Source organism: Anomalospiza imberbis, chromosome 27 (assembly GCF_031753505.1).
Source record: "Anomalospiza imberbis isolate Cuckoo-Finch-1a 21T00152 chromosome 27, ASM3175350v1, whole genome shotgun sequence".
NCBI classification, from domain to species: Eukaryota; Metazoa; Chordata; class Aves; order Passeriformes; family Viduidae; genus Anomalospiza; species Anomalospiza imberbis.
The window spans coordinates 948,439-969,614 of NC_089707.1; the positions used below are offsets into that span (position 1 = coordinate 948,439).

A 21,176-nucleotide genomic window follows, 5' to 3' on the forward strand; every position below is an offset into this window, starting at 1 on the left:
TGCGGGACTTGAGGATGGCACCACAGCCCCCACGGCCAGTGTGTCCTGTGACCTTAAGGCCCATAGGGACACTGGGCATGGACAGTGCCCAGATGGTCACAGGAGGTTCTGGCAGTGGTTTGCAGAATGCTGGGAGCAGGATGGGGGCCCCAGGGCACTGGAAAGGCACTGGTAAGGAGGTGGCACCTACCCCCTTCCATGTCTTCTGTCCAGTTGCGGCTGCTGCTGGTGGGGGAGTTGGAGGAGGTGTAGTACTCGCCCCCAGGGCTGGTGTCAATGTCGTCCTCCATGGACCCCGACTTGTGCCGTTTGCTCCTGGGGACAGGGAAGGGTCACAGGATCACGGAATGGTTTGGGTTGGAAAGGACCTTAAAGCTCATCCTGTTCCACCCCTGCCATGGCAGGGACACCTTCCACTGTCCCAGGCTGCTCCAAGCCCCATCCAGCCTGGCCTTGGTCACTGCCAGGTATCCAGGGGCAGCCACAGCTGCTCTGGGCACCCTGTGCCAGGGCCTGCCCACCCTCCCAGGAAACTGAACCCATCTATCCCTGCCCTTTGGCAGTGGGAAGCCAATCCTCCTTGTCCTGGCATTCCATCCCTTGTCCAAGCTTCCTCTCCAGCTCTCTTGGAGCCTCTTTAAGCACTGGAAGGGGCTCTGAGGTCTCCCTGGAGTTTTCTCCAAGCTGAACACCCTCAGCTCTCCCAGCTTGTCATACAGGTCAGTGCCAACCCGTGGCAGGACCTGGCTGCCCCTCGCCTTCCCCACGGCCGTGCTCGGGCTGGCCCCGGCACCACCCTGGCACAGCCCTGCTGGCACCTACCCGCTGGAGGAGGTGCTGGGCAGTGTCCTCCTCATGCCGGTGCTGGAGGGGTTCAGGTCATAGGCCAGGTGGCCCTGAAGCTCCCCCAGGGAGAAGTTTGGCCCTGTGCCTGTCACCACCGGCGCTGCAGGGAGAGAGGGGGGTCACTGGGGCTCGGTGGGGAGGGGAGCCCCAGCCCACTGTGGGGTGGGGGGGGTGTTGGGACGCTGCTGTGCCCAGGCAGCCGAGGGTTGGGCTGTGGCATCACAGTCACACTCACTTCGGGACACCTGGATGAGCTCGGTGACACTGAACACCCCCGAGGTGACGAAGCTTTCCTGGAAGTCTGTCGAATCTGTGTGGGAGAGAGGAGGGCATGCTGAGGGGGCAACAGGACCACCCCTCCCATCCTGCACTGCCTTGTGGCGATGCTTGAAGGCACCCCAAATCCCATCAGTCCCCCTCCTTAGCCTCCACTCCCTGCTCTAGCAAGAGACCACCCCAATTGGTTCCCTCTGCTGAAGATGCCCTGGGCCTGCTCAGTGCCTCAGTTTCTCTGTGGCTGACAGTGCTGGCAGGGCTTGGGGCTGCACCCCCACCGTGGGACCTCCATGGTAGCTGCTGTCCCCAAGGGCTGTGGCCTCCATTGGACTCTGCTGGATGTAGGACAAGGCTAAGGCTATGCACAGCTCATTGCAGGGGCCAGGCAGTGGCTGGCAGTGGCTGGCAGCTTGTCTGTATGTCATAGGCCCCCCTTCCCCACCATGGCAGGGACCCTGGGGACAGGCTGGGGTGTCCTTTGTCCTTTGCCCAAGCCCTGCCCACTGCACTCACCCAGCGTGATGGGTTTGCTGTCCTCCTGGTCCGAGCCAATGCCTGTCCGGGGGCTGCTGCTCTGCTCTGCATCTGCAAGAGGCGAAGCCCCAGGGTGAGCCCCCCGTGCCAGTGGCAGCCTCCGTGCCAGTGTGAGCCAGGGTTGCCACCAGCTGACTGCCCCCCACCTTGCCCTTCTGGGGGAAACTGAGGCATAGGCTTCCCAGCAGCTCTCACCACCCAGCAGGGCCACCACCAAGCTGGCATGTCCCCAGCCACTGAGGAACAGTCACCAACCAGCCCCCCTCGCCCTCCCCGCCAGCGAGGAGCCCCACATGCAGGATCTGGGCAGTACTCCTTGCAGGAGGGGAACCCCAGTGCCGGGCGGGTGATGGTCACCTGGCCCTGCTCCGGCCTCCTGCCTCCTCTCCTCTCTCCAGCCACAGCTGTGACCCAGTGCTGCCCCACCAGGCAGTGTCACCGCAGCATGGCACAACCTGTGGCACCTTGTCCTGCCTCTGCCCAGCTCCTGCAGGGCAGCAGGGCTTGGGACAGCACCTGCTCTGACCCCTGGAGGCCTGTCCAGCCTTGCTCCCTCTTGGCTAAAAATATCCCGGCTCAGACGCTGAGCTCAGTGGCCCTGGCACAGCCCGGCACAGCCCAGACACTGCAGTCAGGAGCATCCTTCCTCACCTGGCTGCTCCCAAAGCCCTTCTGTAACTTTTGCCATGCATTTCTCCCCCATATTCCTTCTTCCCCCTGCTGCTCCATCCTCCTCCTTCTCCTCCCACCCCTTGGCCTCCAGCATTTCTCTCTGGCAGCCTTGGCGGATGTCAGGAAAGGGCTGAGACAATCCAAAAACACCAAAAAACCACGCAGCTGCAACTGCCAGCCCATGTGCCCGCCTTGGGATTTTTCCCTTTCTCCCTGTTTTTCTCCTCCTTTTTCTCCCCTCAAGTCCTTCGCACTCACATGTGGCTCCCAGACTGGTTGCCCTTGGCAGGGCAAGTTATCCATGTGGGCCCCATGCCACCTCCCAGCCTGACACCCCTGTGTGCTGCCCACCAGGCAGGTTACCCACGGGGGCCGTGGGACTGTGCCACCTCCCAGCCTGACACCCCCGTGTGCTGCCCACCAGGCAGGTTACCCACGGGGGCCGTGGGACTGTGCCACCTCCCAGCCTGACACCCCCGTGTGCCCACAGCCCCCTGGGACTGCTCAAGGCCGATGCCAAACCAGCCATTTTGTCTCCCTGCCCAGCCGCCGTGATCCCCTCCACCCGTCCCGTGCCAGCCTGGCACCACGATGGCAGCGCCACGGCATGCTGCCCTGACGCTGCTCCCCACCACCAGCCCCGCCGTGCCCGCACCCCTGGCTCCCTCCAGGCAGCCATTTTAGGGAGCAGAAACTCCCCCTGGAGACAGGCGCAGGGTTTTTTTTTTCCCTTCCCTTCTCTCCATTTCTCTTTTTCTAACCCTATTCCCCCATTTTGAAGCGGCTGCGTGCCCAAGTACTGGGTGTGGGTGCTGGGAATGAGGGGGGCACAAACCAGCTGGGATGGGGGAGCGGCTGGGGACCCCCCCGCTCACCCACGGGCACCGCATGGCCGGACACGGCCCCTCCTCGCCTCTAAAAACAACAAATCTGGCGGCGGCTCTGGAAGTGGTTAGCGTGGAGCCCGGCCAAGGCGCGGGACGGAGGCTGGCGGTCACAGCCTGAGGCCGGCCCGGCTCCCCACAGCCCCCCACCGTGGCCTCAGGGCTCCCTGGGACCCCAACTGCCTCCCAGATGGCCCCACTTGCCCAGTCCTGGGGTGCCTGGCCTCTGGGTAGCTCCCCAGGCCATGCCCTCGCCTGGTGCCCACACAGCCTTTGGCTCAGCCCAGGGACCCCCACCACTCGTCCTGAGGTGCCCCACATGGACCTTTGCCCTCACCAAACCACCCCAGCCTGGTCCCTGTTCCCCCAGGGCACCCGGGAGGGCCATCACTAGCCCTGGGTGCCCCAGGCGGGCCCCACGTCCTTGTACCCCCACACCATCCCAGGGCACCCACCCTGACCCAGCGCCGCCAGTGCCACCTCACCGGCGCCTGCTGCTGCGGGACCCTGGGGACCTGCCCCCAGACCCAGCACTCCGCTCCCACCCGCCGCAGCCCGAGCGGCAGCCGGGACTTTCCCGAGCTCGGAGGGTTGGCAGCAGGGCCGGCCCCTCCCTGCCCCCTCGTGCCCGGGCCGATGGAGGCGGTGGGTGCGAGGCCGGGCCGGGGCTCGGCGCCCCCGGCGCTCCCCGTGGCTGGGCGGGCGAGCTCGCCAGCAGATTTCTGGCTGCCTCCTCGGCGCGGGGCGGCCGGGCCAAGCGCTGCTCTCACCGCCATGTGACGGCCGCCTGCGCCGGCTGGCGCGCTAAAATGGCGAAGGGAGCCCCGGGCTCACGGGCCGCGCTCCCCACAAGGGATGTTTTGGGGAGACTCCAAATCCAGCACCCAACGAGTGGCTCGACTGCACGAGAGAGGAGAAAGAAGCCTGTAAAGCTCGCCCATACCCCCGGTGCTTCGTGAATGCTGTGCCTTCCACCCCCCGGAGGCCGGGATGGGGGATGGAGGTGGGATGGGGATGGTCCTGCTGCCAAATTGTGGGCAGCTCAGGGGGGAGGGGGTTCAGTGCCGGGGTCGTCTCCGGCGAGGCAGAGGAGAGTGCTCAGTGCCCAAACAGGTCGATCCAATCTCTTTTAAAAATAGCCAAGTGTGTGTCCGGGGGGGCGCGGGCTGCCTGGGCTCCGGGCCGCGCTGGCAGCCTGGCCCCGTGCCACCCATTGAATTACGGATCCCGCACCCCGGCCCCGCTGGCTGGCACGGTGCCCCCGGGCCCCAAGCGACACCCGCCCGCGGTCCCAGCGCGTGGGAACGACCCCCGGGCAGCAGGGCCGGCCCTGGGGGGTGTCACTGCAGGCCGGGTGCCCCCCGGGGCTGGCGCAGCTGCGGGAGAGCCCTGGCTCGGTGCCCGAGCGCTGACGGTAACAGGGCACGGTGTTACCGGCAGCGGCGCAGGCGCAGAGGCTGGAGGATGCCGGGGGCTGGGGGAGCTGCTGGCGCCGGTGTGAGCAGTCCAGCCCCACATCGAGGGCAGCAGTCTTCCCCCTTTCCCCCAGCTCTGCCAGCCGAGGGCAGGGGATGGGAGAGGGTTCAGCAAGCTTCTGCCCCGTGCCTCAGTTTCCCTTGAGGCTGGCTGTGGGGGGAACTGCCCTCCTGCCTCATGTTCCGTGGCCACACAGCCCTAGCACGTCCTCAGGTGTCACTGCACTCCTCCGGCTGGCCATGGCGACAGCGTGGACCAGTAGGGCCCGGAGTGAACAGCCTGGTCAGGATGGAAGACCCCTGGAGACCAGAGGGAGCCAGTGTGCCGTGGGGCAGATCCCACTGCAAAGGCTGGGGCGAGCGACGCTGCGGGAGGGTGTGATTTGGGGGCCCTGCCCTGTCAGACCCCTCCTCATCCCAGTCTCACAGTGACCCCCAGGTCCGAGCGGCACTGCCCGTCCCACTGTCCATCCCTCTGCCGCCGGGCTGGGGTGGCCCTTACATAAACCCGGAACAGTCCTGCTTGTGTAACCTCCTTTATATAATACCCTGAACCGCCGCGTGTGCCGGGTAAATCCTGGCTGAGCCGGGCCGGCCGGCGCGCCGGGGCGCGGGACCCCCCTCCCCGCTCCTCACAGCGCCCCGCCATGCCCGGAGCGCTGCGGGGCCGCGGGGGGAGGCGGCTCTGCTGGGCCTTGGCCACCAGCGCTGCGGGGGCGGCAGCTTCTCCTCCCCCCGCCGAGCGGAGCCCCGGGGAGGTCCTGGCCGGAGGCATCCCCCGAGGTGGCGGGGCGGTGGCGGGGGGGACGGACGCGCCCCGCTGCCACGTACGCCGGCCGCGGCCAGCTGGCCCGGGCGGGAGCCTGGGAGGCGCGAGCACGTTGGCCGGCGGCTGCGAGCGAGCGGCGCTGGGAGCGAGCGGGTTTGTCCTCGGCCGACCCCGGCCGGCACGGGGAGATGGCAGCGGCCGGGGGGAACCCCCCCAGGAGGGCGGCGCGGCCGCCCCCTCGCTCAGCCCTGCCAGGCCTGGGCTCCATCCAGGGCTGCCGGCGTCCGCGGAGGCGAGCGGGGACAGATGGCAGCAGGGAAAGGGATGGGGAGAGCGGGACAGACAAAGGGAGGGCTGAGCCCCCCCTTCCCTGGGACTCTTCCCCTGCGGGGTGCTGGCATCCAGCCCCTGCGCCCTGGGCTTGGGGTACCTGGGGGCGCAGCTGCAGGGAGGGGGTGGGAGAGAGGAGAGACGGATGGGAGAGGGAAAGGAGAGAAAGGAAGGGAGGGAGGGAGGAAGGAAGGAAGAAATTAAGGTGGAGAGAAAGGGAAAGGAAAAGGGATAGGGAAAGGGAAATATGCTGCCACTATCTTGCTGCCCCACCAATTCCAGCCCCGTGGCAGACAGAGCTCCACAGCACGGTCAGCCTCCCCCCACGAGTCTGATGCGCCCCCACCATAGCCCCTCCGATGCTCCCCCAAAACCAGCCCCTGCACCACCACCACGCAGGGCTGAGGCAACAGTTTTCTAGCGCTTCCCCAGGACTGGCCAAGACCCCAGTGTAGGAGCCAGTGTGACAGGGGACCGTCCCCATGCCCCAACTGGCAGTGCCAACCCTGATCGGGGGTGTAGGGGCATACCGGGGGCTTGCCGGCGTCTGTTCCCTCCCTCCCGCGGCCACGGGCGGGAGGGAGCACCGTGGGCATCTGCCGCCCCAGCTGTCCCTTGCCAGCGCAGCACGAAGCCGGGCACCCGGCCAGGATGGCAACTGCGGCCCCGGGGAGGGCACGGCGCTTGCCAGCGCGGGGGGACGGCGGGTGGCGAGGGCGGGGGACGGCAGGTGCTCGTGAGAGGAGCTCGCTCATCTTTTATTCATCGGGTGCCTAACGGTGCGCGGAGCCGCTCTGGTGCCTTGTCCCCTCCGGCGGCACAGGACGTGGCACCCCGTGCCAGGTCCCCGGCTGGCACCGCTCACGCTGCCGGGGCCGGCGGGCTGAGCACGGCGCAGCTCGCTTCAGCGGTGACGCGAGGCCGGGGCTGGCAGCGGGCACTGCGGGGAAGCCGTCCGGCTCCGGCACGCCGCCGGCTCGGCGCACTGCGGGAGAGCCGGGGAAGCCCTGACCTCCCCAAGGTCGCCGGCACATCGATCCGGAGAGCTCGAGCACATGGAAACCGCTCCGGCCGTGCCAGCGCCAGGCTCGCAGCGGGGCCGGGCCCAGGAGCAGCGGCAACCCGGACAGTGACGCTGCAGAAGAGAGGGGTGGCGGGGGGGTGGCACCCTGGGGAGCCCCCTCCCATCCCACTTCTGCAGCACGCAGCCCTCGGGTCAGGAACCCAGCCCCTACGGATTCTCTGCTGTCTCGTTCCCTTGTGCCCTTCCCCGCTGTGTTTCCTGGACTTGCTGGCCTCTGCCTACCTCGTTCCCCTCAACCCCGGTCTCCCTGGCTGTTTGGCTGGGAGTAGAGACACCGGGAACAGGGGGAGGGTTTGCTCATGTTCATCTGTGTGCTGGGGGGGTTCTCCAGCCTGCCTGCCCACCGGTGCCCAGCTCTGCGAAAGACAGATCCCAAATATTGTGAACCCCATCAATCTTCTCATGACCCTGGCGATAAATATTTGCGCGGGGGCTGGCGGAGCAGCGGTGCCCGGGGAAACGCCTGCCCCTCCATCTGGAGGGGCTGAGCAGACGCTTGGCACGGCCGGCCTGGCACGGCCGCAGCGCGCCTGGGATAAGAGCCCTGGCACGGGCTCCCCGGCAGATTGGTGCCATCTGCCTCGCGCCGCACCCAGCGGTGAGGCTGGTGGGGGGAGATAAGGGGCTGCCAGGTGGTGGGAGACGCAGATGCTGGCACAGCACGGGGGTCCCTGCCTCCCCCCAGGTGCTGTCCACTGGCGGCGGCATGGCCAGGGCCAGGAGCTCAATGCCACCCTGGGGCCCACTGCCTGCTTGCCTTGGGCACCCATCTGCTCCCACCCTGCTTGGCCTGTGGGCTCAGCCAAGGGGCACTGCCAGGAAAAGCTCACTGCAGGGCAGAGCCTGCTGAGCATGACGGCTGGGGAGGGGGCTGCAGAGAACCTCAGAGGGTGTGAGGGGTCAGCACTGTCCCTGTTTTGCCTCTCCCCGGCTCTGGGTGCCTGGGTGGGAGTGGGGTGGGGTCCAAGGATGGGGGCTACCAGCATGGGGATAAAAGGATGCATAGATGGGGCTGCAGGGATGGAGGCACCATGGTGAGAGCGCAGCGAGGGGGCCCATAGAGGTGGGGAGCACTGGTGGGAGGGTGCAGGGAGGGGGGCAATGTCCCCCCCCCCGACTGGCTGCTGCCGACAGGAGCTGCTGGGAGGAATCTCTCCGTAATGCTCCGAAGGTCCTGGCACCATCGGCTGGGGAGATTGATTACCATTTTACTGCAATGCTTTTGACTTTCACCAGCGACCTCCGAGCTCCCCCAGCCCCCCCGCCCCCCCCCCCCCGCCGCACACCCAGCTCTGGGCTGCAGCGCCGTCCCCTCCCCCACTGCGGTGTGCACAGCCCAGCCCTCACCCAGCCCCGCACTCATCCCGCACCCATCCTGCATCCAGCCCTGCTTCCATCCTGCATCCAACCCTGCTCCTATCCTGTATCCATCCTGCATCCAGCCCTGCTCACATCCAGCACTCATCCTTCAGCAAACCCTGCTCCAATCCCGCACCCATCCTGATCCTATCCTTGCCCGAAAGGCACCGGGGGTGGCTGTCGCAGGGCTGGGTGCAGGATGAGAGCAGGGCCGGTGCTGCTCTGGGGAGGACCCAGGCGCCTGGCACTCCTTGCACCCCACGGCCACCCCCGGGGCAAGCAGGGCTGGGTCGGGACCTCCCCGCAGCCTGGCACAAGTCGTGCCTCAGTTTGCCCACCCGGGGGCACGGAAAGCCGATGACAAGGGGAAGAGCCGAGGGGCAGAGCTCGCCTTTGACATGGGCCCGGGGGGGGGGCCGTCCGGGCACTCAGCCCCTGCCAAGGCTGCCCCAGACCGCGGGTGGGGAGCGCAGGGCCGGGGGCTCCTCCTTTCCCCCTCCCCGGCGTTGCCAGAGCAGCGGCTGGGAAATTGTGCTGACACCGGCAAAACTGGGCGGCGGGGGCGGGGGAGCGCGGGCGCACGTGCTCGGGCTGATAACGGTGCTGCGGGGGCTGCGGGGAGCCCGGACCGCCCGGCCGGGGGGGCCCTGCGCGGGACAGACCCTCCCAGCCCCCTGCCCTTGAGGCTGGGGATGCTGCGGGCGGCGCGGGGCAGCGGGCAGGCGGGTGAGGGGAGGCAGGAGAGGGCAGGAGCGGGCAGGCAGGAGGGAGGAGGCAGAATGAGGCAGGAGGGGGCAGGTAAGAACAGGCAGTGTGCCGGGCAGGAGCAGGTAGGAGGGAGCAGGAGGGCAGCATGTCGGGCGGGGAGAAGCAGACTGAGCCCACAAAGGCTGTGGTGCAGTGATCCCCGGCACCCCTGGAGCGCTGTCAGCAGCCTGGCCATGCTATGCAGGGTCCCATCGATGTGGTGGCTTCTTCCCTGCCTCAGTTTCCCCACCAAGGTGGGAGGCTGGAGACCCCTCCCATCAGCCACAGCCTGACAGAACATGCCCACCGTGGGATGGGACCAGGCCATGCCGAGCACCCAGCACCCTGCAGCACCCCAGGGGTCCCACGCTATTGCTCCTGGCCCATGCTGGTCCCCCTTAACCAGGGCCAGAGCGACCTTAACAGTGAAAGTGAGAGGCTGCCAGGCCTTATCAGAGAGTATTTACAGCCGCTGTGTTCCCAATTAGACAGTCAGGTGACTGCGGCTGCTGGGGACCCAGACACTGGGGTCAAGGTCGCCGGTGGAGGGGCGGGGGGTGGGAGAGGGGCAGCCACCTCCTGGGGACAGCAGCTGGACACAGCATGGCCGGGGAGGCTGCCAGCACGGCACCCCAGTGAGGTACACCAGGTGGCAATGGGGACCCCGTTGCAGAGGCTGTGGGGGTTCTGGTCCCTGCCTTCAGCTTGGCCACTGTAGGCCTCCCAGTCCAGCATCAGGGTGCTCCCAGTTCAGCCCAGTCCAGGGTACTCCAGCCCAGTGTGGCACTACACCTCCAGCTGAGCCAGCACAAGGTGCCCCCAGTCCAGCCCAGTATGCAGCAACCCCATCCCAGTCAGTACAGGGTGCCCCCATTGCAGCGTGCAGCACCCCAGTTCAGCCCAGCACGGCCATGTCTCAGCCCAGTAGATGACACCCCATTCCCTGCCCAGGTGCACAGGACACCCAGAGCCCCCAGCCTGCGCCCGGGCCCCCCGTGCCCAGCAGAGCACCCACCCTTCCCAGTGCCCCGCTGGGTCCCTTGGTGCCACGGAGCAGGCGAGTCACGTGTGTGGGCACAGGTGCTGGCAGCACACGTGCTCACACACCAGGGACACGGCTGGGCAGGCAGGGCCTGGCTGCACACGTGTGTGCAACCACGGATGTGCCCCAGGCCAGCCCAGGGTCCCACCTGGGCCCTGGGGCAGGGTCTGGCCCTGGCTATCCCCTGCTCGAGGCTGTACCCCACTTGTCCCCAAAGCCACAAGGGCCTAGTAGTCCTGCCAAACCCCTTCCCTGGGTAGTGCGGGAGGTCACATGCCTGCTCTGCCTCAGTTTCCCCAGTGACACCCAGCATAGCCCACGGATGGCAGGGCAGAGCGTGTGCCCACCATAATTCACAACACTGGCACCTGATTTGCTGGCACTGCTGCACAACAGTGGGCTCTGTGGTGTCACTGTCTGTCCTTGGGCTCTGGCCAGTACCAGGCAAAGAGCCACAGCCCCACGTTCCTCCTGCCGTGGTGCTGGTGAGGGTAGGCTCACGGGGCCAGGGGACATCACCTCGTGCTGTGGGCATGGGCAGGAGGTGCTGCCAGGAGGGGCCCAATATCCTGATACCCCCACACACCTGGGTAGCCTGGCCTGGCCAGAGGTGGCCATGAGACCCTTGATTGCCCCTAGGGCTACAAGTCACAGATCCTACTGTCTGTGAACCCACCCTGTGCAACAGCCCAGCCCTCAGCCAGGCTCACACAGCATCTCCCCTGGCTCCTCACACACCTAGGGGTGCTGGCGGATGGCAGGGTCTGCGGGGCACCCCAGCTGCTGGCAGCGTGTCTGCGCCAGCCTGTCACCAGACAGGGACAACAAACCTGCCCAGGTAAAATCCCTACATATGAGCTTCCCCTTCCCAGCATGTGGGGGGTGACGTGAGGTGGTGGTGAGGACAATGGCTCAGGGACCCAAACTGAGGCCTGCTGCCTGCACTGCATGCCGTGACTCAGTTTCCCCCTTTTGACTGACGGCTTTTAGAGCAGGTTTGACCCTCCTTGCTGCAATGAAAGCAGCCAGTTCTCCCAGCAAGTCCTTGGCACCCCCAGGCAGGTGAAGGGCCAGGACCAGCATCCCCTCAGGGCACAGCAGGAGCTGCCCCCACCAGCGTTATTGCTGTGCCCTGCCCAGCCAGCCTCGCTGCCCCGTCCCTGCTCTGGTATTGAGGGATTGGCACCGTAGTCCATGGCAAATGGGCACTGCTGGACCTCTTCCAGCTCCAGCCCTTGGAGATGCACCAGGAACAGGCTGCCCCTTCCCTGCCCGGGCTGCCCAGCCACTCCTCTCAGCTAGGCACAGGATGTGGAGTTCGCTCTGGGTTTAACCCCCAAAACTCCATGTTGGGAATGCCCAGAGACAGGAGCATCCTCAGGGACCTTTGTGTGCTCCTGCTCCTGGGCAGCTGGGATCAGTTCTGGCTGGGGGAGAGGGGCCAGAGTGGGGGGCACCCACCCGAGAAGCAGTTTGGAGAGGGAAGCACATCAAGGTCTGCAATGGGGAAGGTGATGGGGACTAGTGTCCCCAGCTGGAGATGGGGATGGGACAGATGGGGAGGGCAAGCTAAAACAAACCCCCCAGAGCTGGCTGTGGCAGGGCACAGCCAGGCTCTGCCCTGCAGGCAGACGAGCACCCACCTCTCTCGCGGACGAAGTACGCCAGGTAGAGGTCGAGCTCCTTGACAGAGACGCTGATGTGGTGGGGCTGGACGCAGAGGATGGGGTTGGTGCACTGGCCCGACTTGACCAGGCGCTCGCCGTCGGTGCTCTCCAGCGGGATCCCTTTGAAGAGGATGACCATGACCAGGTCCAGCCGCCACACCTTGTCCGCCTGCCGCAGGCAGTCGATGCGGCGCATCTTGCCTTTCTGGTCGGGGTTGGAGAGGACGCAGCACGAGGGCTTCTTGCCCGTGATGGAGAGCACGAAGTCCTCGCGGCACTCGGGCCGGATGTCCTTGCGCAGCTTGGCCAGGAGGCGCGAGGCCCATTTCTGCTTCACCTCTGGCTTCTCGCTCAGCAGCTCGTCCTTCACCGCCCTCTCCTCATCCTTCGTCATCCTCTTCTCATGCTTCTTGAAATACTTGCGTTTGCGGGCCTGCAGGTTGAACCAGGTGTAGGCAAAGGCCCTGACGTGGGGGAGCAGCGCCTCAATGAAGGGGTGGAACTCATCCTGTGGGAGCAGAGGGACAGGGGGTCACTCCTGGCCGAGTCCCTCCAAGCTCCCTCCCGAGGTGGCTGTGGAGCCCTGGGGACCTGCCAGGCTCATTCCCACTGAGCTGCATTCCAGTTCAACCAGAATAAAAAGCTGTGGCAGAGGCACATGCCCACCAGGGTTGGGGATCCTCTCACCACATAGCAAGGTTATCCCCATTCCACCAGACCTCCCTAAATCCCGCCGGCTGCAGTTTTCCAGGCCAGCAACCTGCAGGGAGTGGCTGGGCAATACTGGAGCCAGTGCCATAAAGGGACAGGCTTCTGCACAAGGTTGGCCACCTCAGCAGCACCTGGACCCTCTCCCCTTTGCAGGATCTGCTCCCACCAGGTGCAGAAATCCCACCTGACATCCCAGCTGACACTGTGCCCACCGGAGCCTCTGTGCTGGCGTCAGGCGCTGCCAGACCACAACACCCCAGTGCCGGGTCCCCCATGCCTGCAGCATGCCGGGTGCTCCCACTCGAGCTGTGGGTGCCTTGGACCTCTCCACTCCCTCTGGACCAGTGAGAAACTCCCCCAGTTTGCCCCAGTTGCAGCCAGCCCGGCGGCTGGCGCCTGGCCCGGCACACAAGACGTGCTCTGACTGCCTTTTTCCATTTGGTGAGCGCTGCTGGATGAGTCCAGCCCCAAAAAGAAAACAAGGAAAATGCATCCCCATCCCTGGCCCCTCCTTCCTGCATCCCATTTTTTTTTCCAATTTGGAAAATCAGTGCTTCCTGGCTGGGGGCCCACAACCCCACCATGGGATGGAAAGGTGTTGGGAGCCTTCTGGTGAGGAGCAGCACAGCTTGGAAAGCAGCAGGCAGAGGGTTGAACATCCCTGTGTCTAGCCAGGGAAGCACCAAGCTGGTCCCCAAGGACAGGATTTGGCCCTTGGGGTCCCTCATGACTGTGGGGAGGAGGAGGAAGGAGCTCAGCTGGATTCCTGCTGCAGGGTGTCAGGGCTGAGAGGGGGGTGGCTGGTGACAACTGACACTGCCATGCCACAGGGTCATGCCTGGGGAGCATGCCAAGGGCAACTGCTGCTCTGAGGTGAGGAGGTGGCCATGAGCAGGAGCTGGGAAAGGGCAGAGCTGTGGCTGTGGGATGGGGCAAGGGCTCCAGATCTGGCCCCACTCATCCCAGAGCAGCGATGGCATTCCCTGGCGAAGCAGCTGTGTCCCAGAGTAACCCTGCCTGGAGGGAACAATGTCCCCTGAAACAGGCTCCCGGCAAGGATCGGCCCCATGCAGACCCTGCTAACTCCCACTTGTTCCCAAGATCAGCACAGATCCCATTAACCCTAAAGCTGCTCCCTCAGCACAAACCCTGACAACAGCAAGTGTGACTCCCTGGGTGTCCCCTGAACCAGTGACCCCTACACAGACCCTGCTGTGACCTGGCACAGACAACCCAGTGCACATCCCACTGTCCCTGAACCCAGCACAGACACCAGTAACTGCCAGCCCCAACCCCCGGCACAGCCCCACTAACCCCCCAAAAGTCCCTGCACGCACAGATCCTTCCTCATGGGACAGACCCTGCCACCTCTGGGGCCACCAGCCACTCTCTGGACTAAAAGCTGTGGCCCCACAGGTGTCCCTCCCATACCCAACAAGGGACAGGGGACTGTCCCCTCACTGGGGAACCCGTTGTACCCATAGGGACCCAAATCTGCAGGCAAACCCATCCTAACCTTGGGGAGCCGTCCCTGCGCAGGGGGCTCATCCTGTCAGAGGAATCCCTCTTTGCACGGAGGACCCGACTCTGCCTGGGGAACCTGTCCCCACCGGCTGCTCCCGGGGCTGCCACAGGGTCTGGTTCTCTCTTCCCTCCCCAGCAGCAGCCGCTAATTCAGTGCAGCTGGGCAAGGGCTGGGCATGTGTCTTAAATCAGGGAAGAAGGTCAAAGAAAAGTAAGACAGGAGCCGAAAAAAGCAGCAGTGAGTTCCAAAAACAATACTTGGCCGGGGCGGTGGGCGGCTGATCTTCCTTGGTGGCCGGTTATTCAGACGAGCCCGACAAATTGCTGCCATCCCCTGGCCCCGCCACCCTCCCCAGGCAGCCGGCGGCAGGGCTGGCCGCAGGGCCGGGGGGACACCGCGCCATTGTCCCCATCCCTGCTCTCCCGCTTGGGGAGTGCCACCCCGGGCACCACTGCAGGGAAGCGTGGCAGGAACCAGGTTATCCGGGTTGGCTTGGGTGAGGCAGCACCCTGGGGTGCTGCTTGCACTCCTTGTGGGGGCCGGGGGCTGCTCGGTGCTCTGCCTCGGCACGGCAGCAGCAAACCCCAGGTTCTCTGCCCTCCCCCGCCACGGTGCCGAGAATTCGCAGTTCTCACTTGGACCCACAACCGAGACCGTCCAAAAACCCGCTGCGTGCAGAAGCCCCTGCAGCCCTCGGTGACCCCGAAGCCATCGCAGCCCCCCCGACTTCCCCGGGATTACGGCAGGCCGGGAGCTGCACCCAAAGCCAATCAGCCCCTCGCCAACTTTCCCTCCCGCCCGGCTTAACCCGCGCCGCGATGCCGCGGTTAAGCCGCTTTAGCAGGGCAGGCGAGGGCGGCTGGGGGGCATCAGGACAAGCACACGGCAACGGCTGCTCTGTGGGCTGAGGGGACACGCTAAAGGACGTGGGGACCGTCCCCAGCCGAGCAGGCAGTGAGCCCCGCAGCCGGACACACCATCCCGGCTAGCACCAGCCGGCTTCGCACCGGATCCACTCGGGAAGGCAGAGGCAGGGATGCACTGTCTGTCCGTCCCAGTCCCAGATTCCCAGCCCCGCAGCCCGAGTGCCGGCAAAAGACTGGTTAAGTGTTTCTCCTGCTGTTTTTCCTTTGCGGGGCTGGGAAGCAGAGACGTGCTGCAATACCCCAGACGAGGCTGCTCCCGGGGCATTTCCGGATGGGAATCTGGCAGCAGAGCCTGCGCTTGGGCCTCATCCAACCCAGGCTTGTAAAGCCCTGCAACCCAGGCAGGAGCACGCCTGCGCCGGGTGCTGCCGGCCCCGCTCCGGGCCCCCCTGCACCCCCTTTCCAGGGGCTGCTGGAGCGCTGGCTTTCCATGCCAGGTGCTGTGAGGGGAAACTGAGGCACGGGTCAAGTTCGGTTCCGTCTTGCGGTGGAGTGGGGAGAGGAAGGAGGGACACTGTGTGGAGCTGGGCATGCCATGGAGGATTAATCCCTGCGCAGCCCAGAGTTTGGCAGCGCCAGGGATTGGGAAGGGACACAGCTGAGGCGCTGCCTCTTCTGGGGCTCTGCACTCCGTGGACAGGGGGGATGCTCCGTGCCACGCAGGGACACAGCACCTGGCACGGGCACCGCGGCATGGGCTGGCCACCCTCCGAGCATCCTCCGCTCCAGCGCCTTGTCCAAACAGGTCGGGCTCAGTGAAACAGCCTGAATTTTCCTATGAAAAAAACCCGTTTCCTCAGGAAATTCCCGAGCAGTTTTCACGGGGGAGGCGCTGGGGTGAGGGGCGGAGGAGGAGGAGCGGGACGGGAGGGGTCAGACACCTCGGCGATTGGTCTTACTCCCCACCAGCACGGCCTGGCTGCGGGGAGGAGCGGGATGCCATCCCCACCGCGGGCAGGGCGCGATGCGGGACAGCCTCGCTGCATAGCAGCCCTGCAGGGACCACACAGGGTTTACTCCATGAAAGGATGCCCAGCCGCCCCTCCAGCAGCCGCACACCTCCGAACCGCTGCCGGCTCCCGCGGCCGCCGCTCCTGCCAGGTCCCGCTCCCCGCGGCCCTGCGAGCCTGGGCAGGGGCTGGCAAGTCGGGCGCCGGGCTCCGTGCCCCCATGGGAAGCCTTGGCGCGGTGGCAGGGCGGGGGGGGATACGACTACAGAGGTTCCGATAATCCTGAAAATCCCGGTACCTTAAAAGGGCACAGCAGGGACTTGCTTTCTCCTCATCAGAGCCCGCAGATGCCCTTAGCATGGACCGGAGCCTCCGGTAGCCGCTTATAACTGTTCGCCGAAGCGGCTCTGGGTAATGAGTTAACCTGGTAATGAGACCTGTTGCCGAGACAGATGCAAATGATTGGGAAGTGCTCATTAGAGGGGATGGAAGGAGGCACTTAGGCCCTGAAAGGCACCCAGCCCTTCCCGGGGCCGCCCTGCACCCTATTAGAGCCCATTTTGCAATAATTGCTCCAGAGGAGGAAATCTATTTGGATTCATCATAAAGTATTTATTAACAAGAGCTTATTCATAATTTTTGCTGCTCGCCGGTGTGGCGCGGCCGGGCGTCCCGGCCTGCTCTGCATCGGAACGCGTTTCCCCGGCCCGGAAAAGAGAGCGGCAGCGCTGTGCTGGGGTGGGGCAGCGAGGGGGCACGGGGGCAGCTGAGGCTCCCGGGGCAGGTACGAGCTGTGCAGGCCTTGCCTGTGCACACAGCTGCCCGTGGGGCAGAACACTCTGTTACAGCCCCCAGCTCCTGGCTGACCCAGCCCCTCACTTGCAAAACCCCTCCTGCAGCCCACACTGGGGCACAGAGCCTCGGTGCCCAGGGCATCTGGCTGGCACCACTGGCGCAGGTGCAGGTGAAGGCAGGACACCGTGCAGCCTCCTCTCCTCAGATCCTGCGGATTCTTTCCCCCCAGAGCCAAAAGCATCCCCCAGCTAACACCCACACATGGCTGGGGACTGTGGGTGGGCTGGACTGTTCCCACTACGGGTTCTGGTGGAAGGGTGAGCACAGATGGGGCAGAAAGAGGCTCCCACCCCTCATTTACTGCCGCGATGCTCAGCCCTGCTCAGGATCAGCCCCGGAGGGGATGGGTGGGCTCCTACAGCCCCCAGTGCTCACCACGCACCCGGGACCACGGTGACCGCGCACCCCTCACTGAGCCGCCCTGGGGTCCCCACACCTGGCGCTGCCCAAAACTGCTTCGCCTGGTCCTCTGAGCCACCCGGGAGCAGGCAGGTCCCCGCCGCCCCCGGGGCCGGACCGGTGCCCACCTGCCCGCGCCTACGTGCCGCGGCGGGAGCGGTGCCGGCGCTCGCCCTCGCAGGTGCTGCGGCTGCGAGCGGGGGCGCGGGGAGCGCGCCGAGGCCGCGGGTCACAGGAGGCCGCGGCGGCAGAGAACCTGCCAGTTGCTTTGGAAAACATCAGGAAGAAAAGCAGCTCTCTTGGCAGCCCCGGGCTCCGGTGCCAGCGCTGCCTGGGCCCCCGCCAGCCAGCCCAGCCCGCCCCGCAGACGGCAGCTGGGGGTGGCCCAGGTGGGATGGAGCCGGAGGGGGCTTCTCGGGCAGCGTGGTACGTGCCCCGACACCGTGCCCAGCACCGCCTCTGGTCTGCCTGCGTGCATCCCCACCCCAGCAACAACTGGCATTGCAGGTCCCCGGGTTTCCTAAATGCACCCCAAACTGGGGAGCAGCGTGCCCAGCGTGCAGGGAGGGTACGGATGCCCCAGGGATGTACCTGGTAGCAACACGGCTAGCACTGGGTGGTGGAGGAGCCAGGAGGGGTCTGCTGAGGGAGACTGGATTGTGTGAGAGCCCAAAGCTGCCTTCCTGGAGACTCACTTGGACTTCCCAGGTGCCTCAGTTTCCTCAGGTACTGTCTCTGTGCATCCCCTTTGGGGTTTGGGAGCCGATGGCTCAGCCACTTTCCCAGGGTGACCCCACCTGCCCCCAGGGTGAGGCGCTGCCTTTCCAAAAATAAGGAAACTGAGGCATGTCACCTGCCAGGCCAGCCCACAGAAGAGGCAGGATGCCATGGTGACTGCTGAAGTCTGGGAGAGGTCTGGAAGCAGCACTGGGGGACCCAGCCCATGGCCAAGGAGATGACCCCTCGTCCTGGGAAGCGTCCCGTGGCCAGCAGCACCAGAGCCACGTGGCTTCCCAGCCGAAACCCCCCCGGGGCTCCAAGGAAGGGAAAAGTTCTATGGAACTGGAAAAAAAAAAAAAAAAAAAAAAAAAAAGCTTTGCCAACGGGTCCTGGCGCTGCTAGCTCCTCCGCCCTGCCCTGCGTCAGCGTGGGGCCCTGGGGGTGGCCCATCCCCACCATCCCTGCTCCTGGCACACGGCAGGGGCTGCAGTGTCCGAGACCCAGCGCTTTGCCCATCCCAGATCCCAGGGTCTTAGCCTGGGAGCTGCCAGGATGTGACCTGAGGACGGAATTTGTTCCCAGGCACACAGAGGGAAACTGAGGCAGGAGATGTGTTGGGGCTGGCAGCACCCTGTTTGCTCTGCGGAGGGGGCACCACCAGAAAGGGTCCCTCCAGCCCCCCCCCGTGCTGGGCCCAGGGCTCTGAGCCCAGCTTTAGCCCCTGACGCAGGAGGTTTTATTTCCCTCCCAACATATTTTTAGCCCTGCCTGCTTTGTCCTGGCCTTTCTGAGGGGGATTAATCGTGCACCATTAAAGGTGCTGGGGTGCAGAGAGGTGTCCCCAGCTCCCTCCTGGGGGTGTCTGCTGGGGGGGGATTGGCACAGGGGTATCCCTGCACCCCATGATGGGCAGTGCTGTGATGGGTTTGCAGGGCTCACTCCGCTGCAAATCCAATCCTTGGAGCAAGTCAGTGGTTAAAAATAGCCCCGGCCTTTTGCTGCGGAATCGGCGACCTCACAGGAGGATCAGCCACCCCGGGACCCTGGAGGTGAAGAGTTCATGGCCCCCCCGCAGCCCCAGTGCCTTTGCTGCGCCATGGATGTGCCAAAGGCTCAGCCCCTCCTCCAGCATCTCATCGGCTCCCTGGGTGCTCGGGACAGCCTGCCAGGACCCTCCACAGAGAGATGGAGAAACTGAGGCACGGGTGGTGCCTGGAGATCAAAGGGGCTGGGCGTGTCCCCAGAGGGTCAGCTCTGATCCTGGTCAGACCCTGCAAGCCGAGCACTGAAGGACGGGACTAGTTCCACGGGGTGGAAGGGGAATGTTCATCTGCTTTCGGCAGTTCAGCAGAGCCTTCCTGGGCAAATTCAAAGGCTGAGCCCGGCTGGGTCCTATTTCGGGAGGGTTTTGGATGCCTCCCAAGCGACAGAAGTGGGTGGGGGCTGACCTGCACAAAGGGACTCTGTTCGGGACGCTGGGCTCGGCGGTGCCCGGCGCGGAGGCCGGTGGCTGTGGCCGGTCCCCTCGTTCCCCACGTGATGGGTCAGCAGCCCGGGCCGGGCAGGGGGCGAGTGCCCTCCTCCCGTGCCGGGTGCTGTTCCCCACCTGGATGTAAACTGAGGCCCGGGGTGGGACTGCCCTTGCCTCCCGGGTGCTGCTGTAACCACTAAGTGACACTGCCATACCACGGAGACGGCCGTGCCAACCTGCCTCGTGACGTGGGCTCCAACAGCCACCCGCCCTGGGCTACTTGCCCAGGCTGGCCCCGAGCCACCCTCTAGGGGAGTCCAAGGTCCTGCCGTGGGGTCGGCGCTTTGAGAGCCAATACCCCTGTCACAACTCCACGACGGAACAGGAAAAACCTCTCGACAGGCCGGATCCCACCAGCTCGATGCCACCACAGGGCACACTGGGGTACCAGCACCACTGGCCCTGGGTCTGGGAGTCCTCCTGCATCACCTTACCCTCCCCCCGCTGGCCACCTCAGGGCCTGGGGGCCTCCAGAGAGCTCGCGGGGCCGCGGTGCCCCGACCAACCCAAGCACATTTACATGCTGCCAGCACAGCTGTGAGTGCCCACGGGCACTGGCAACAGAGACCCCGGGATGGGGTCTGAGGTCCTCACCAAGGTCATGCTGGGCAAGCTCCTGTCCCTGTCCCCACGTGGGTCACAGCAGTCACAGCTCTGCCCCGGCTACTGCTGGTGACTCCTCTCCCCAACCAATTCCCCACCACAAAGCGAGGAAGCTGGTGAGCGCGTCCCGGTTCCCTCCGGCGGTACCTCAGGATGCGATGCAGTCATCGTTAATGCATCTGGACTCATTTATGGGGATGAGAAAATGTTTCCAGGTTTCCCACAAAGTCCCATTAAGATCCCAGTCCCACTCTATTTTTAGTGCCCTCATCAACAACGCCTTTCCCAGCCACCCCGGCGCTCCAGAACCCCATGGGGCTGGCGGGGGCACCCTGGGCACACACCTGCCTGACTTTGTGGGGAGCTGAGCTGCACCCAGAGTGGGCAGCTGGAGGGGGCAGACCCTGGCCGTGCACTCCTGACCCAGCAGCATTGCACCCATGGGTGTACCCTGGGGGTGGGGGTGCCCCAGCCTGGCATTCGCTTGGGAGCAGAGAAAGAAAGAAACATGGTGGGAAGCAACAGAAAAAGCCACCCCAGGTCACTGTGTCAGCAGAGGCTGCAGGACCCCACTCACCACAGAGGATGGAGAGCGGCTGGGTCTGAGCACCACTGCAGGTGTAGGGTCACACCCTGCAGCACCAGATTGTCACCTGGCGATGGCCAGTGGCTGTCCCGGCCAACCCGTCCATCAGCAACCCCCAGCGCCCTGGCAGCGTCTCCTCCCAGGCAGCGGGTGCCCACAGGGCTCTCGGTGCAGCTGGCAAGGGCGCGAGGATCCTGCCCTCGGCGCTGCGCCCTCCCGGGCTATCAATAGCCATGACCTCAGCGAGAACCAGGGCAGGACCCGGCCGCGCATCGTCCCTTCTTGGCAGGGCCACCGCCTCAGCCCCCACCCGGCACAGAACTGCCGCCAAGCCGAGGCTTTTATCCCGTACGTTCGCTAATCCGGCGGGATTCGATGTCAGGGGCTGCCCACGGGAGGCTCACAAAGGCCGTTTCCAGGGGTGCTCAGCCAAGCGATGGAGAACGCCAGCCGGGAAGGGCAGACGGCGGTGCTGGGTGTCACCGCGTTAGGTGACAGGCTCTGACCCCGGGGGCTGGACGGGAGGGAATGTGTGTAACCCGGCTGCAAAGAGGTCGAGCAGGGGACGTCCTTGCGTAGGCAGGGGTGACATGAGGACACCCCGCAGCTGCGCCCCGCAGGCGTCGGGGTCACAGCCTCCCGCAGAGCTGGGGGTCGTGGGGAGGACCTGCTCCCTCTGCGCCGG

General features: G+C 65.4%; 1 protein-coding gene across 6 annotated transcripts in view; it reads right to left on the reverse strand.

The window, feature by feature from the left end:
* The window catches only part of NFIC (nuclear factor I C), a 39,609-nt gene that overhangs the window by 8,618 nt on the left and 9,815 nt on the right, over window positions 1-21,176 (reverse strand). For 5 of the 6 annotated variants that reach the window (XM_068173980.1, XM_068173979.1, XM_068173978.1 and 2 more), the window contains 5 exons: window positions 11,662-12,193; window positions 1,636-1,707; window positions 1,082-1,156; window positions 823-946; window positions 191-315 (listed from right to left, as the gene is read on the reverse strand). In XM_068173980.1, the coding sequence (XP_068030081.1) occupies window positions 191-315; window positions 823-946; window positions 1,082-1,156; window positions 1,636-1,707; window positions 11,662-12,193 (928 nt within the window). Of the gene's footprint in view, window positions 1-190; window positions 316-822; window positions 947-1,081; window positions 1,157-1,635; window positions 1,708-11,661; window positions 12,194-16,095; window positions 16,209-21,176 lie in introns of those variants that run through there. The other variant, XM_068173981.1, reaches the window with a different exon arrangement.